Source organism: Syngnathus floridae, chromosome 2 (assembly GCF_059516105.1).
Source record: "Syngnathus floridae isolate MCC-2025c chromosome 2, RoL_Sflo_1.0, whole genome shotgun sequence".
NCBI lineage: Eukaryota > Metazoa > Chordata > Actinopteri > Syngnathiformes > Syngnathidae > Syngnathus > Syngnathus floridae.
The window spans coordinates 6,888,378-6,902,565 of NC_142414.1; the positions used below are offsets into that span (position 1 = coordinate 6,888,378).

A 14,188-nucleotide genomic window follows, 5' to 3' on the forward strand; every position below is an offset into this window, starting at 1 on the left:
GGAAAAATCCCATTCGGGTATTTTCGGCTAAATTCGTCACAGTCGTACAACGAAGGTCACATGACGCCATTTGTGACAACTGTAATGTACTTAGTACTTTATATCGAGTGATAATAACGAGGCAAAGTGCAAACTACAAAAAAATATATTACAACAACGTGAGTTTATATTCCTTGCAATTTTTTAGTCTAAACAATCGAGTTGAATCTGGACCTTCCCCCTGCCATCAAATTGTGTGTCAAATAAACCCCAGTACAGTTGATGGCGGTAATGCGCCTGTTTACTGGTTAGCCAACGGCCAAACAAATTCCAAAGAAAAAGAAGAGGCAGAAGAAGAAAAGGAAGAAGAAGTCTGGTTGGCTACAAACATTCGCGGTGATGTTCGCTAGCTCGTGACTCCGATTTCATTTCGTTGTACAAGGGCTTAAAGTAGCACAAGTGGGAGCTTCCTAAGCCACAAATGTCTCTTTGAGAACTCACAGGGCTGGACGTGTGGGCTTTTGAAGCCTTCTTTAACTGCTCGCCAAGAAGATAGTAGCCGACTTTTGAGCATTAGCTAGCCGCCAAGTTGTTTCCCTCCAATCTGTGAAAACGTGAACAGCATCGACATGAATGTTGACAACGCCAACCAGTCTGCCACCACCGGAATTTCGTCTAACGCCACGACGTCTTTAAGTTCAAGCAATTGTACCGCAAATGAGAATGCGGCGGCCAATGTCGGCAGCATCCCTGCGGTCGCCAGCAATGGTAATTGATAAAATTCTACGATCATTTGAAAACACTGATGACATTTTTGTTACCTTCGCAAATCGTAAAAATACAATCCTAGATTCTTTTTAGTAATTTTATTACATATTGTACTCAGTAGTATATATTTTTGCGTCGTTTTTCTTTGACGCAATGTAACCTTGACTCACGAACTACTTTGCTCACGAATCAGATACAAGTAAACATTGCCTCGGTTCAGCATCGTTGCGGTACGCTCAGTTTTGCACTCATACTCGGTGTGATTGTCATTTGCACCATACATCCCTTATCTAGCCGATACCAACTGACTCCCAACACCTCCAGTTGGGATCCGGAATTTTGCAATACATCCTCAAAATGCAGTAGATTAAAATGCTTCTTTTGTATCTCTGTAAATAAAACACATTCACCTGTCTTACAGCTTCGACTCCAACCCCTATGGTGACATCATCGTCATCATCTGACTCATCTGTACCCAATGGAGTTTATGTTCCAGGAGGCATCACTAACGGAGACATTAAGCCCGCCGTCTCCACAACCCCACTGGCTGACTTTGTCATGCAGCTGGAAGAGTACACTCCCACGGCAAGTCTCACTTCTCGCCTCCGTGCTGTATAAAGTGGTACAAGCCTATCAAAGTAAACAACAACCTTTTCTATTTGTTTTGTCAGATTCCTGATGCAGTGACAGGCTACTACCTCAACCGGGCTGGCTTTGAAGCATCTGATCCAAGAATGTATGTGTTTTTGAAAATTGTTAAAATTCTGTGTGGGACAGTTATACCAAACTGTGTAAGCTTATTATTTATCTTTTTTTTTTTTCAGAATCCGTTTGATCTCCCTGGCCTCGCAAAAGTTCATTTCAGACATTGCCAACGACGCGCTGCAGTATTGTAAAATGAAGGGGACTGCGTCAGGAAGCTCAAGGAGCAAGACAAAGGTTTGTTTCATCATATCCCAATGTACTTCGATGTGCATTAAAAATTAACGTATATGCATATGCCATTGTTTTTATCCTAACAAATTGATGTTCTAATGTTTTGTCATGTTGATTTGTAGGATAAGAAGTACACTCTGACAATGGAGGACCTGGCCCCTGCTCTCGCGGAATATGGCGTCAACGTCAAGAAGCCTTACTACTTTACATAGATGTGTGTTCCTTTTGCATCATCTAGTTTTAATTCTTGGTTAACCTGCTAGTTTGTCAACATGCTCATTTTCAATCACATTGCTTTAGTGCAGTTTTGACATGTTTTGAAATCATTGTTTAGTTTTGGGGTTCCACCTTTGACTTTTTTTGTTTGTAAATGTACGTTTTATTGTATAAATAAAACCCTAAAGGTAAATGTGTGCGAGTTATTCCATTGTTCAAAATGGGATTCAGAAGTTGAGCTGAATTGTTCGAACAAGCTTGAGTGAGTGTTTACCTCAGTGTATCTTACAGTATAATTAATATCTGAGTGGTGGTTTATAATGTTGATGTTTGTTAATCAGACTTAAATTCATAATTTTGAGTTTCATTCATCCATCCAGCTAACCAATTTATATCATGCTTATTATTAGGGTTACTTGAGCCACCATGGACCGAGCACAAATGGAGAACCATTAACATCTGTAGACAATTTAAAGTTTTCAAGGAACCTAATATGAATGTTTTTGTAGTGTGGCCGGAGGCCAGAATAACCAAAGACAACTCAGGCTACCGTGTGGAGAACATGTAGTGTTACGAAGCAGATGTGTTTTTTTCCTATCTTTTTTTTCTAGAGGCCTTCTTCGTGGTTACAGTGAAATGTGCAATTCTGACATACCTCCTTGAGTTGTTACAATACGCCAGAGATGTCCATCTCTGTTACAAGAGACCCACAGCCATCCACTTGTTGATGTCAAACGCACACTCCATCATACCTGAGTCAAGCGACCAGATCACCAGCTAGCTCAGAGGATGACTAATAACGTTCCCAATCATTTCAATCAAAGTCAAAGTCAGCTTTATTGTCAATTTCTCCACATGCCAAAGACACACAAAGAAACCGAAATTTGGTTCCCCCCTATCCCACGGTGACAAGACATGGCCCACAACAGACAAACAAGTAAACAAGTACAACAACAGCGTGCTGAATAAATAATGAATGAATGAATGAATAAATAAATAAATAAATAAATAAATAAATAAATAAATAAATAAATAAGAGGAGCAAAATAGGAGCAAGTGCGCGCACAGCAGACATTCCAGAAAATAGCGCAACAGTGCCGCACGCTACGCAGAAGGGGGTAGTTCAGGGTAACAGAGTCAGTATACTCCTCTATGTCCGTCCGATCGTTGTAGGTGGCTGCCTGCTTAAACAAGTCCCAGTCAGTGGTGTCAAAGCAGTCACGAAGTGCATCGGAGGCACCCTCAAGCCACACCCGAACCCGCCTCCGAACCGGCCTGGATGCCTTCACCAATTGTCTGTATGCGGGCAAAAGCAAAACGGTGAGATGGTTGTTTTGGAAGAAGAAGAAATCTTAAAGATCCGGGCTCGCTGCCCTCGAGAACAGGTGTTGTGCTCGATTTGGTTCCCCCGTGAGATTTTGTTCCCCCTGCCGCGGGAGCGCGCACAGCTTGTTTGGAAAGCGAAAAACCGATGCCGTACGGCGTCCGCCGGCGTCAGCACTATGTTGTTTTCAATAAAAACATGAAGAATTCACGTTTGCGTCAGTCAATTTTAATTTTTATAAAGGATTATTCTCATTTGATGTCTTTAAATTCATCCGCGTTCTGCCATTGAAGCGGGGTGCATTCAAAGACCAGTCGTACAGACGGAACACTCACTCACTTCACCAAAAAGCAACGATATAATTACGTGAGCTCTTTGCATAAACCTCGATGCAAAGAAACTCCTCCTTTTGGGTACCGTTACATGCTACAAGGAGTATATATTACAAAGGAGACTTTATTCTTAATTGTAATCATCATTCATCCATCCATTTTATTACTCAGGTATTTTCAAAGCAAATTAATATTGTTGCATTTATTAATTTGCTTTAAAATGACAGCGCAATATAATTAAAAGCTGACACTCTAGCAATGTCAAACGTGTTCATTTGAGAAAAAGCCACACACGTTTTGTGATCAAATCTTTCATAACGACAATGATTTGAGTGAATTGATTTGAATGAATAATTGAGAAGAAATTTCAGTTCTGAAGGCTCCTTTTGTCCCAAGCAAAGTGAAAGGTGGTGGGATAAAAATTGTAACAGGAACGCTATAAAAAATGTCAAGGCGTGAATATTTGTGCCCCCCTCCCATTTTGAGAACGGTGAGTCCTGGACATCGACTGGCTTTTTTTCTGTCTTCCTGGGGGTCTGCTCAGGTAGTGTGGCAAATTTGAACAGGTTCCCTCATTCCTAGCCCAAGTTACAGGGGGGGAACATATCCTCACGGGTGCCCCGTGAGGATATGTTCCCCCCCCCCCTTATTTTGAGAACGGTGAGTCCTAGACTCCAGCTGTTTTTTTTTCTGTCTTCCTGGTGGTCTGCTCAGGTAGTGTGGCAAATTTGAACAGGTTCCCTCATTCCGAGCCCAAGTTACAGGGGGGGAACATATCCTCACGGGTGCCCCGTGAGGATATGTCCCCCCCCCTTATTTTGAGAACGGTGAGTCCGAGACTCCAACTGTTTTTTTTCTGTCTTCCTGGGGGTCTGCTTAGGTAGTGTGGCAAATCTGAACAGGTTCCCTCATTCCTAGCCCAAGTTACAGGGGGGGAACATATCCTCACGGGTGCCCCGTGAGGATATGTTCCCCCCCTTTATTTTGAGAACGGTGTGTCCTAGACTCCAGCTGTTTTTTTTTCTGTCTTCCTGGGGGTCTGCTCAGGTAGTGTGGCAAATTTGAACAGGTTCCCTCATTCCTAGCCCAAGTTACAGGGGGGGAACATATCCTCACGGGTGCCCCGTGAGGATATGTTCCCCCCCCCTTATTTTGAGAACGGTGAGTCCGAGACTCCAACTGTTTTTTTCTGATGATTTGTGCAGTGATACTGTTATTAATGCACTTTATCAACGTCTTTGGCCTTATTTTGGTCAAACAACTTTGTTTCGTTATCATATAACATACATCAAAAATAATGACTTTAAACTTTATTAAAAAACATTATTATCTATTTGTTTATTTATTTCTTTAACATCCAATATTGTAAAGTTATCAGTGCACAAATCATTTATTTACATTTACACCGTTTTAAATGGGGGGGAACATATTCTCACAGGGCACCCGTGAGGATATGTTTCCCTCCCTGTAACTTGGGCTACAGACTCAAGGTCTGTCTGTATTAGTACTGTTTATTGAATTATATCTTGCAAAATTATCAATGAAGTTAAGAAGTTGAATATCTTAATATTGTTGTCGGGCCAATTAGTGGCCCAACAACGTTATTAAGACATTATAACTGGCATAACTCAATTGGCATTAATTTTGTTCTTTACACATTTTATTGAAATTATTGACAGACGTGCACTGATAACTTTACAATATTGGATGTTAAATAAATAAATAAACAAATAGATAATAATGTTTTTTAATAAAGTTTAAAGTCATTATTTTTGATGTATGTTATATGATAACGAAACAAAGTTGTTTGACCAAAATAAGGCCAAAGACATTGATAAAGTGCATTAATAACAGTATCACTGCACAAATCATCAGAAAAAAACAGCTGGAGTCTAGGACTCACCGTTCTCAAAATAAGGGGGGGGAACATATCCTCACGGGCCACCCGTGAGGATATGTTCCCCCCCTGTAACTTGGGCTAGAAATGAGGGAACCTGTTCAAATTTGCCACACTACCTGAGCAGACCCCCAGGAAGACAGAAAAAAAACAGCTGGAGTCTAGGACTCACCGTTCTCAAAATAAGGGGGGGGAACATATCTTCACGGGCCACCCGTGAGGATATGTTCCCCCCCTGTAACTTGGGCCAGGAATGAGGGAACCTGTTCAAATTTGCCACACTACCTGAGCAGACCCCCAGGAAGACAGAAAAAAAGCCAGTCGATGTCCAGGACTCACCGTTCTCAAAATGGGAGGGGGGCACAAATATTCACGCCTTGACATTTTTTATAGCGTTCCTGTTACAATTTTTATCCCACCACCTTTCACTTTGCTTGGGACAAAAGGAGCCTTCAGAACTGAAATTTCTTCTCAATTATTCATTCAAATCAATTCACTCAAATCATTGTCGTTATGAAAGATTTGATCACAAAACGTGTGTGGCTTTTTCTTAAATGAACACGTTTGACATTGCTAGAGTGTCAGCTTTTAATTATATTGCGCTGTCATTTTAAAGCAAATTAATAAATGCAACAATATTAATTTGCTTTGAAAATACCTGAGTAATAAAATGGATGGATGAATGATGATTACAATTAAGAATAAAGTCTCCTTTGTAATATATACTCCTTGTAGCATGTAACGGTACCCAAAAGGAGGAGTTTCTTTGTATCGAGGTTTATGCAAAGAGCTCACGTAATTATATCGTTGCTTTTTGGTGAAGTGAGTGAGTGTTCCGTCTTTACGACTGGTCTTTGAATGCACCCCGCTTCAATGGCAGAACGCGGATGAATTTAAAGACATCAAATGAGAATAATCCTTTATAAAAATTAAAATTGACTGACGCAAACGTGAATTCTTCATGTTTTTATTGAAAACAACATCGTGCTGACGCCGTACGACGCCGTACGGCATCGGTTTTTCGCTTTCCAAACAGGGCGTGCGCGCTCCCGCGGCAGGGGGAACAAAATCTCACGGGGGAACCAAATCGAGCACAACACGTGTACCAAATCGAGCACAACACCTGTTTTAGACGACCCTGTCTTTTGCGTTTTCGTGCAGTTTGTCCCTAACGGCTTGCAGTAACACGGCTTTCCGGTTTCCGTACAAGTTTCCGGTTGTTCAATTTCGTCTCTGAACGAGTGTCTACTGTTTTTATTTTCCTCCTAAAACGCATTGAGGTGGGAATAATGTCCGTTCAAGGGACGAACCCCAACAACCCTATTGTGTTTTTTGATATTACAATCGGAGGACAGGTGAGTTGTTGGAAGACTTTCGTGACGCTTGTGCACAACGACGATGGAGAAACACACGTGAGGCACACCGGCGGCCGGTGCTGAAAGGAAGTTAACAATTTAAAACAATATATATTTTCAAACTTCAAACGGTCCGATGTTTATTCTTCTTGTCAAAGATAGCATATGTGGCGGCGGAAATTGATCAAATATGGGCACCTTATATCGCTCATATCCTCTCGTGAAGGGATCGGCGATACCACACTGAGGATTTGATACGAAACCATTTTTTGTTGCATTCAACGCGCCAACAGTGCTGCTCTTGTCATCATAATGAGACCGAGTCAACATGAACACACCACCCATACTTTGTACTTTGCACTGGTTCCTTGTTCACCTCTGCACCAAATTCCTTAACCTTAGCCAGAACTTTGTCAGGCCAATTTAGTAGCTTAGAGTTATGCACACTGAAGTGTAACGCTCAATACGGAATGAGACATGCAGTAGCTTCTGCTCATTTGTTGAACATTTCCCAATTCACCGTAGTCCCAGTCCGCTTCCAATCCAGCATTTTACATACTCTGCTCAGTGCTCACAAAACGTTTGAGATCTTGGACTTTTTGGTGAACCCTATAACATTTTTTAAATTTGGCCTTCTCCCAAAACTTTAATGTAGGTTCAACTGCTGTCGTAATGTCAACCGTGCGTTTCAATGGACACATCACAAGACCGGAATAGTCACAGAAAAACATATAGAAGTGATCTTCTATATTTGTATGTGCTGTTGCTTCATACATGTTACAGTATAAGTTGTTTGAGGGTTTGGAATTGCTTTGACATTTAAGCTCAGATCAACCGTATTTAACATCGTTTTGTCAGTATAGACATTTTAATGGTTTTCCTCTCATGGATTGTTTCTAAAGATAAAACTTTTGTCCCACGTCCCATCAGCTGTTTACGCAACATTTCTTCTATCTACATTATAGGATGTGGGGCGGATGAAAGTCGAACTTTTTGCTGATGTCGTCCCAAGGACTGCCGAGAATTTTCGGTATGTTGTGATCTTAATCTGAGCATAATTTTATTGTCTTTTCAGGAATTTTTTTCCCCCCAGCCTTCAGGTGAAGTAAATACTAATTAGGGCCTTACAGCGCTATATTTTGCTTTTGTCTGTGAATAACAGAGAGGGGAAAAAAAGTGTGTTTAAAAATGACCATTTAACATAGTACAATGTCTGGCAAAATTATTTGACACATTTGTAGGTTTAATAAAATGCAAATAAATGAAAGAAACACAAATGTAATGCCATTTTGTTTCGTTTCATTTCATTTTTGTTTCATTTTTGAATAATGTTGTTTTGGTCTTACTGCTGCCACATTTTCTAGAGTTCTGGTGGTGCGAGGTCGGTGGGTTGATTTTCGTTTCAATGCTGATCCACTGGATCTGAAGTTAGTAACCCACAACAAGATCGTGTTTCGAGCAGGTATGGGATAATGTCTACCAAGTCTGAAGCGCAAACGGAATGCTTGTTGTGTTGCAGTTAAAGATTCGTTCTCGATAAACGTTTCCACAATGAAAGCGCGATGCTCACCGGTCCAATTCATGTTAGCAACTGAAATGAAACAAAATAACATTATTCGCAAACGAAATGAAACGAAACAAAACAAAGCAACATGGCATTATATGTACTTTTCGGAAAAATAAATAAAATAAATAGTTTCTTTAATTTATTTGCATTTTATTAAACGTATAAATGTGTCAGATCATTTTGCCGGACCCTGTAGATTGGAGTGGAAAATGGATGGATAAATGATTGGTATCTGTGCCAATATCGTACGACTAAAATTTTCATCATTTCTTGCAGGCAGTTCTGTACCGGAGAGTTCCGGTAAGGCAAATCTACTATAAATGTTACTGATGTGTGAACATACAAGGCTGCTTTTTATGAGATATTAAAATAAATATCTGTCTGACAGGAGGGACGGTGTACCAATTGGTTTCAAGGGCTGTACATTCCACAGGTTTGGATGATACTCTGTATTTGCTGTTTTACTGAACAGAGTTCATTGTCTGTTATAACGTACCCCTTTTGTTGTTCGTTTACAGAGTGATCAAAGACTTTATGATCCAAGGAGGGGACTTTGTGAATGTGAGTAAATGCCAGTAGTACAGTACGCATGAGAAGGAGCTGCATTTATAGGCCACAAAGTGCTACAAGTTGTTTGATCTCTTGGGTTTGTGCTTAAAAAAGCAAAGTAAAAAAAAATGTATGTATGTGTGCGCGCCTTCTTGCTGGGCTCCTCTAAAATGGTAAATGGACTGTTTTTTTGTGAGTTTGTTATGCGCTGTTTCTTAAAGGGTGACGGCACTGGCATCTGCAGCATCTACAGAGGTCCGTTCGCAGATGAAAACTTTCGACTCAAGCATTCTGCACCCGGTCTTCTATCTATGGTATGTTGAGTTCTCTTAGTTTTAATTGCCTACGCCTCTATGGCGCCTTCAACAAAATAACATTTGGGGGCCTATTCATTTTTGCCATTAAGATTAGTGATCATTAATACGTTTTGTAGCTTTGGCAGTGTTGTTTATAAACACAATACGCGTAATTGTGAGGTGACTGAACTTGTCCGACTTCCACTGCATTGAGGTTTCTCTCACTCATAATTGTGACATGCCCAAGTTTCAGTCCCTAATCTTTATCTTGTTCTCAAAAGCCGTGTTGATTGCAAATCCAAAGCGATGCAACACTGCCATCTACAGTCACACCCGTTAGCCATTACAGTGGTTTTATAAGTGAATTTCACAGACAAGCATGGTTATACATGTCTGTGACAGGTTGGCTTGACCAATGTCGAGAGTGAGTCGAATAATTTAATTGAACTCCAACAAGGTCATAAAAAAGTATTTGCCTATGCCTTAGCAGCTCCGATGCTGACTTTAGGTTTGGACCTGGTTCAACATGTTATCCTCATAAAACTGTTTCAATTGAGATTTTACTTCATTGACAAGCTGAACTTACAGGAGCCTTTTCAAACACCTTTCTTTGTTTGTAATCAGAAAGTTTAGTTTTTTTTTTTAAACACAGATGATGGTAACTTCACTGGTTTCTTTTATAGCAAACAAATTATTTTAGGTGCATTACCTGACATGTTTCGGCGGTTTCCTTCGCTTTCATCAGAGTGTCACCGATGTGGTTGTGTCGCGTCTTTATCAGCTGATGGATAAAGGCGTGGCTCACCCGAGGACCATCAACAGGGATGAGGGAGCCTACATGCTCTCTACAACCTAGAACAGCATTCTGGAGAGGTGAATGGACAGCAGAGGGCGTGACTCACCTGTCAAATCTGACAGGTGAGCCACGCCTTCATCCATCAGCTGATAAAGACGCGTCACAACCACATCGGTGACACTCTGATGAAGGCGGAAGAAACCGCCGAAACATGTCAGGTAATGCACCTAAAATAATTTGTTTGATATAAAAGAAACCAGTGAAGTGATTAAAAAGGAAAAACAAGATAAACTTAGTACAACAACTAACAGATGATGGTAAGTATAGAATTCTGTTTGTTTTGGCGATATTAAGATTCTGCTGTAATCATTCATTCTTTCTTTTAGGCAAACAGTGGTCCAGGGACAAATGGTTGCCAATTTTTCATAACCTGCACTAAATGTGACTGGTTAGATGGAAAACATGTTGTTTTTGGTGAGTGTGACTCCACAAAAATGAGGAATTTGTATTTATTCACAGTTTGAAAAGATATATTTTTCTGCATGAAAATGTGAGCTTAATATTCTTATCCGTGATTGTTTCAGGTAAAGTTGTGGATGGATTGCTGATCATGCGAAAGATTGAGGTACTATACATTTTAATATAAATTGACTTCACTCAAGATATGTCTGTAGAGTTAGCAGTGTGACACATTAATTTTTTACTGTTAAATATTTTTAAAAAATCATTCTTTATCCCAACCTCCAACAGAACGTTCCCACAGGACCCAACAACAAGCCTAAGCTCCCGATCCTCGTTGCACAGTGTGGAGAGATGTGAAGAAAAATGATTCTGTACGCATGAAGTTACAATATGTCCTATTTGTTTACCCTGCATAGTGTTTAATTTCACTTTGTGTAAAACCCACAGATTCAGCCCAATTTTGTATCGTAAACAGGAAATAAATTGTTTTACTTTTGACACTTGCATGTCTCTGTGTGTCTGTGAATAAAATTCCCAATTTGCAATATTAGTGAAAAGTCAAAGTCAGCTTTATTGTCAATTTCTCCACATGCCAAAAGACACACAAAGAAACCGAAATTTCGTTCCCCCCTATCCCACGGTGACAAGACATGGCCCACAACAGACAAACAAGTATAACAACAGCGTGCTGAATAAATAACACAATAAATAAATAAATAAGAGGAGCAAAAAAAGGAGCAAGTGCGCGTACAGCAGACATTCCAGAAAATAGCGCAACAGTGCCGCACGCTACGCAGAAGGGGGTAGCGAGTTCAGGGTCCTAATAGCCTGGAGAAAGAAGCTGTTGGCGAGTCTGGTGGTGCGGGAGCGCAGGCTCCTGTACCTCTTCCCAGAGGGCAGAAGTTCAAACAAAGAGTGAGCCGGGTGACTCATCTCTCGCAATCGAGGTTGCCTTGCGGGCGAGATGGGAGGTGTAAATGTCCTTCAGGGAGGGGAGCAAAGCACCAATAATCTTACCAGCCGTATTCACTATGCGCTGCAGGGCCTTCAAGTTCTGTTCAGTGCAGTTACCACCCCAGACAGCGATGCAACTGGTGAGGACGCTCTCAATGGTGCCACGGTAGAATGTAGACAGGACTGCCTGAGGAGCACATGCACGCCTGAGCTTCCGCAGGAAGTACAGGCAGCGCTGAGCTTTCTTTGCCAGTGACGAGGTGTTCGCGGACCAGGAGAGGTCCTCACTGATGTGCACCCCCAGGAACTTGGTGCAGCTCACCCTCTCCACCACAGCACCGTCGATGATCAGCGGCAGGTGTTTTGTGTGACCCTTCCGGAAGTCAACAACAATTTCCTTGGTCTTGTTGACGTTCAGCAGGAGGTTGTTGTCCCTGCACCACGTGGTCAGAAGGTCAACTTCCGACCTGTACCGAGTCTCGTCGCCCTTCGTGATGAGACCCACCAGAGTCGTGTCGTCAGCAAACTTCACTATGCGGTTGTCGCTGTAGGTCGCAGTGCAATCATGCGTTAGCAGGGTGAAGAGCAATGGACTGAGCACGCAGCCCTGGGGGGCCCCCGTGCTCAGCGTGATGCTGGCGGAGATTTTGTCGCCAACACGCACCACCTGAGGCCTCTGACAGAGGAAGTCCAGTAGCCAGTTGCAGAGGGAGGTACTGAGGCCCAGCTCGTCGAGTTTGCAGATGAGTCGCTGCGGCACAATGGTGTTGAAGGCAGAGCTGAAGTCCACAAACAGCAACCTCACATATGAGTCCTTTCTCTCCAGGTGGGTGAGGGCCGAGTGGAGGGTAGAGCAGATGGCATCCTCAGAGGACCGCTTGGCACGGTACGCGAACTGGAAAGGGTCAATGGTGGGGGGGAGAACGGATTTGATGTGCTCCATGACAAACCGCTCAAAGCACTTCATGATGATGGGCGTCAGTGCCACGGGGCGGTAGTCATTGAAGCAGGACGGTGCAGGTTTCTTCGGCACAGGAACGATGGTGGCAGCCTTGAAACACGAGGGGACGATGGCCTGCTGCAGGGAAACGTTAAAGATGTCCGTGAAGACACCCGACAGCTCCCCAGCCCAGTCCTTCAGCGCTCGACCCGGGATGTTGTCAGGGCCCGCCGCCTTACGGGTGTCAATAGCGGCAAGCGCCCTCCTCACACCGTCGGCAGAGAGGCGCAGGGGCTAATCGTGTGGGGGGGGAGTGTTCTTCAGCGGGCAAGTGCTGTTCTGGGCGTCGAAGTGAGCAAAGAAGCGGTTCAGATCGTTCAGCAGACGGACGTCGCCCTCACAGCTCCTCGGCGCGGGCTTGTAGTCCGTGATGGTCTGAATGCCCCGCCAAAGGCTACGTGCGTCCTTGCTGTCCTTGAAGTGGGTGGAGACCTTGCACGAGAACGCCTTCTTCGCTTCTTTGATGCCTCGGGACAGGTCGGCCTTCGCTGTCCTCAAGCCAGCCTCATCCCCCGCTCTGAAAGCCTTGTCCCTGGCCCTCAGCAGTCTGAGGACAGCCCCTGTCAGCCACGGGTTCCAGTTCGCGCGAGTGACGACGGATTTCGAGCAAGTCACATCATCGATGCACTTCGTGATGTAAGAGGTAACAGAGTCAGTATACTCCTCTATGTCCGTCCGATCGTTGTAGGTGGCTGCCTGCTTAAACAAGTCCCAGTCAGTGGTGTCGAAGCAGTCACGAAGTGCATCGGAGGCACCCTCAGGCCACACCCGAACCCGCCTCCGAACCGGCCTGGATGCCTTCACCAATTGTCTGTATGCGGGCAAAAGCAAAACGGTGAGATGGTCAGAAACCCCAAGATGGGGGAGTGGGGTGGCTTTGAAAGCTCCCTTTTGCGCAGAGTAGACTAGGTCCAGGAAGCTGTCTCCACGTGTCGAAAAAGTAACATGCTGGTGAAGCCTCGGGAAAACAGACTTCAGGTTGGCATGAAACACCATACACTGTCAGAGAAGGTTGAAAATATGTATTTTGTTGTTGCATCGGAGCTCACCACAGTGTGCCACCACATTTGCAAGATTCATATGATACAGTCTTAATAATATATTCATGGATGAATTGTCTAGATTAAATTCAAATGCTTTCAAATAGCCTTTCTCTTCATACATTTACACATTTTATTCATATTGTAATACAAACTAAACAGTAACATCATGATGGTATCAGTGAAAGATATTTTGATAGCTAGGTATTTCAAAAAGATATTTAAAATATTGCACTTTTAAATGCTGTATCGTAAAATGATTGTCAGGCACCTTTATTTTACTCCAAGGTTTCATTCCTTTTGAATATCAAGAATGGGGTAAAATGTAATGTTTATACTGCAAGAACATTGTGTTCCCAGTGTTTTATTGAGCCCGTTGCCAGCCGGTCCCACCCCCACGCCTTCCCCCACCAACCCAAATTGAGTCTCAAATCGTGATAATGTGAAAAGAAATGGGCTTGGGTGACTGTTTGTGTTTGAAGTGAATTGGTGAGCAATGATCCAGTGATGGTGTTTCACACATTTAAAACCAAGCGGAATGAGCAAGAAATCCTCTGCTGAGTTGTCTCCCCCCTTATCCCAGCTATCCATACAAATCCATGCTCGTCCCCCTCCCCCATCCATGCTGGCTGTTCTGCCTTGGACCTCGTTCCGCTGGCACAAAAGATCCCTTTTAGATGGGGACTGTTCTTATGGAGACTGGAGGAAGGATTTTCT

The 14,188-nt window shown here is 42.9% G+C and overlaps 2 protein-coding genes across 2 annotated transcripts; both read left to right on the forward strand.

Moving 5' to 3' along the window:
* The first annotated feature begins 126 nt into the window (after positions 1-126).
* On the forward strand, positions 127-2,092 carry taf10 (TAF10 RNA polymerase II, TATA box binding protein (TBP)-associated factor). Its single transcript, XM_088368568.1, has 5 exons — positions 127-747; positions 1,169-1,332; positions 1,419-1,483; positions 1,572-1,686; positions 1,806-2,092. Exons 1-5 carry the CDS (start codon positions 609-611, stop codon positions 1,893-1,895), a joined length of 573 nt encoding a protein of 190 aa, XP_088224694.1. The 5' UTR covers positions 127-608; the 3' UTR covers positions 1,896-2,092.
* A 4,480-nt stretch (positions 2,093-6,572) lies between these two features.
* ppih (peptidylprolyl isomerase H (cyclophilin H)) lies at positions 6,573-10,975 on the forward strand. Its single transcript, XM_088369493.1, has 9 exons — positions 6,573-6,807; positions 7,773-7,837; positions 8,651-8,674; positions 8,763-8,807; positions 8,893-8,935; positions 9,145-9,237; positions 10,402-10,489; positions 10,600-10,640; positions 10,766-10,975. Exons 1-9 carry the CDS (start codon positions 6,742-6,744, stop codon positions 10,832-10,834), a joined length of 534 nt encoding a protein of 177 aa, XP_088225619.1. The 5' UTR covers positions 6,573-6,741; the 3' UTR covers positions 10,835-10,975.
* Positions 10,976-14,188: the final 3,213 nt, after the last annotated feature.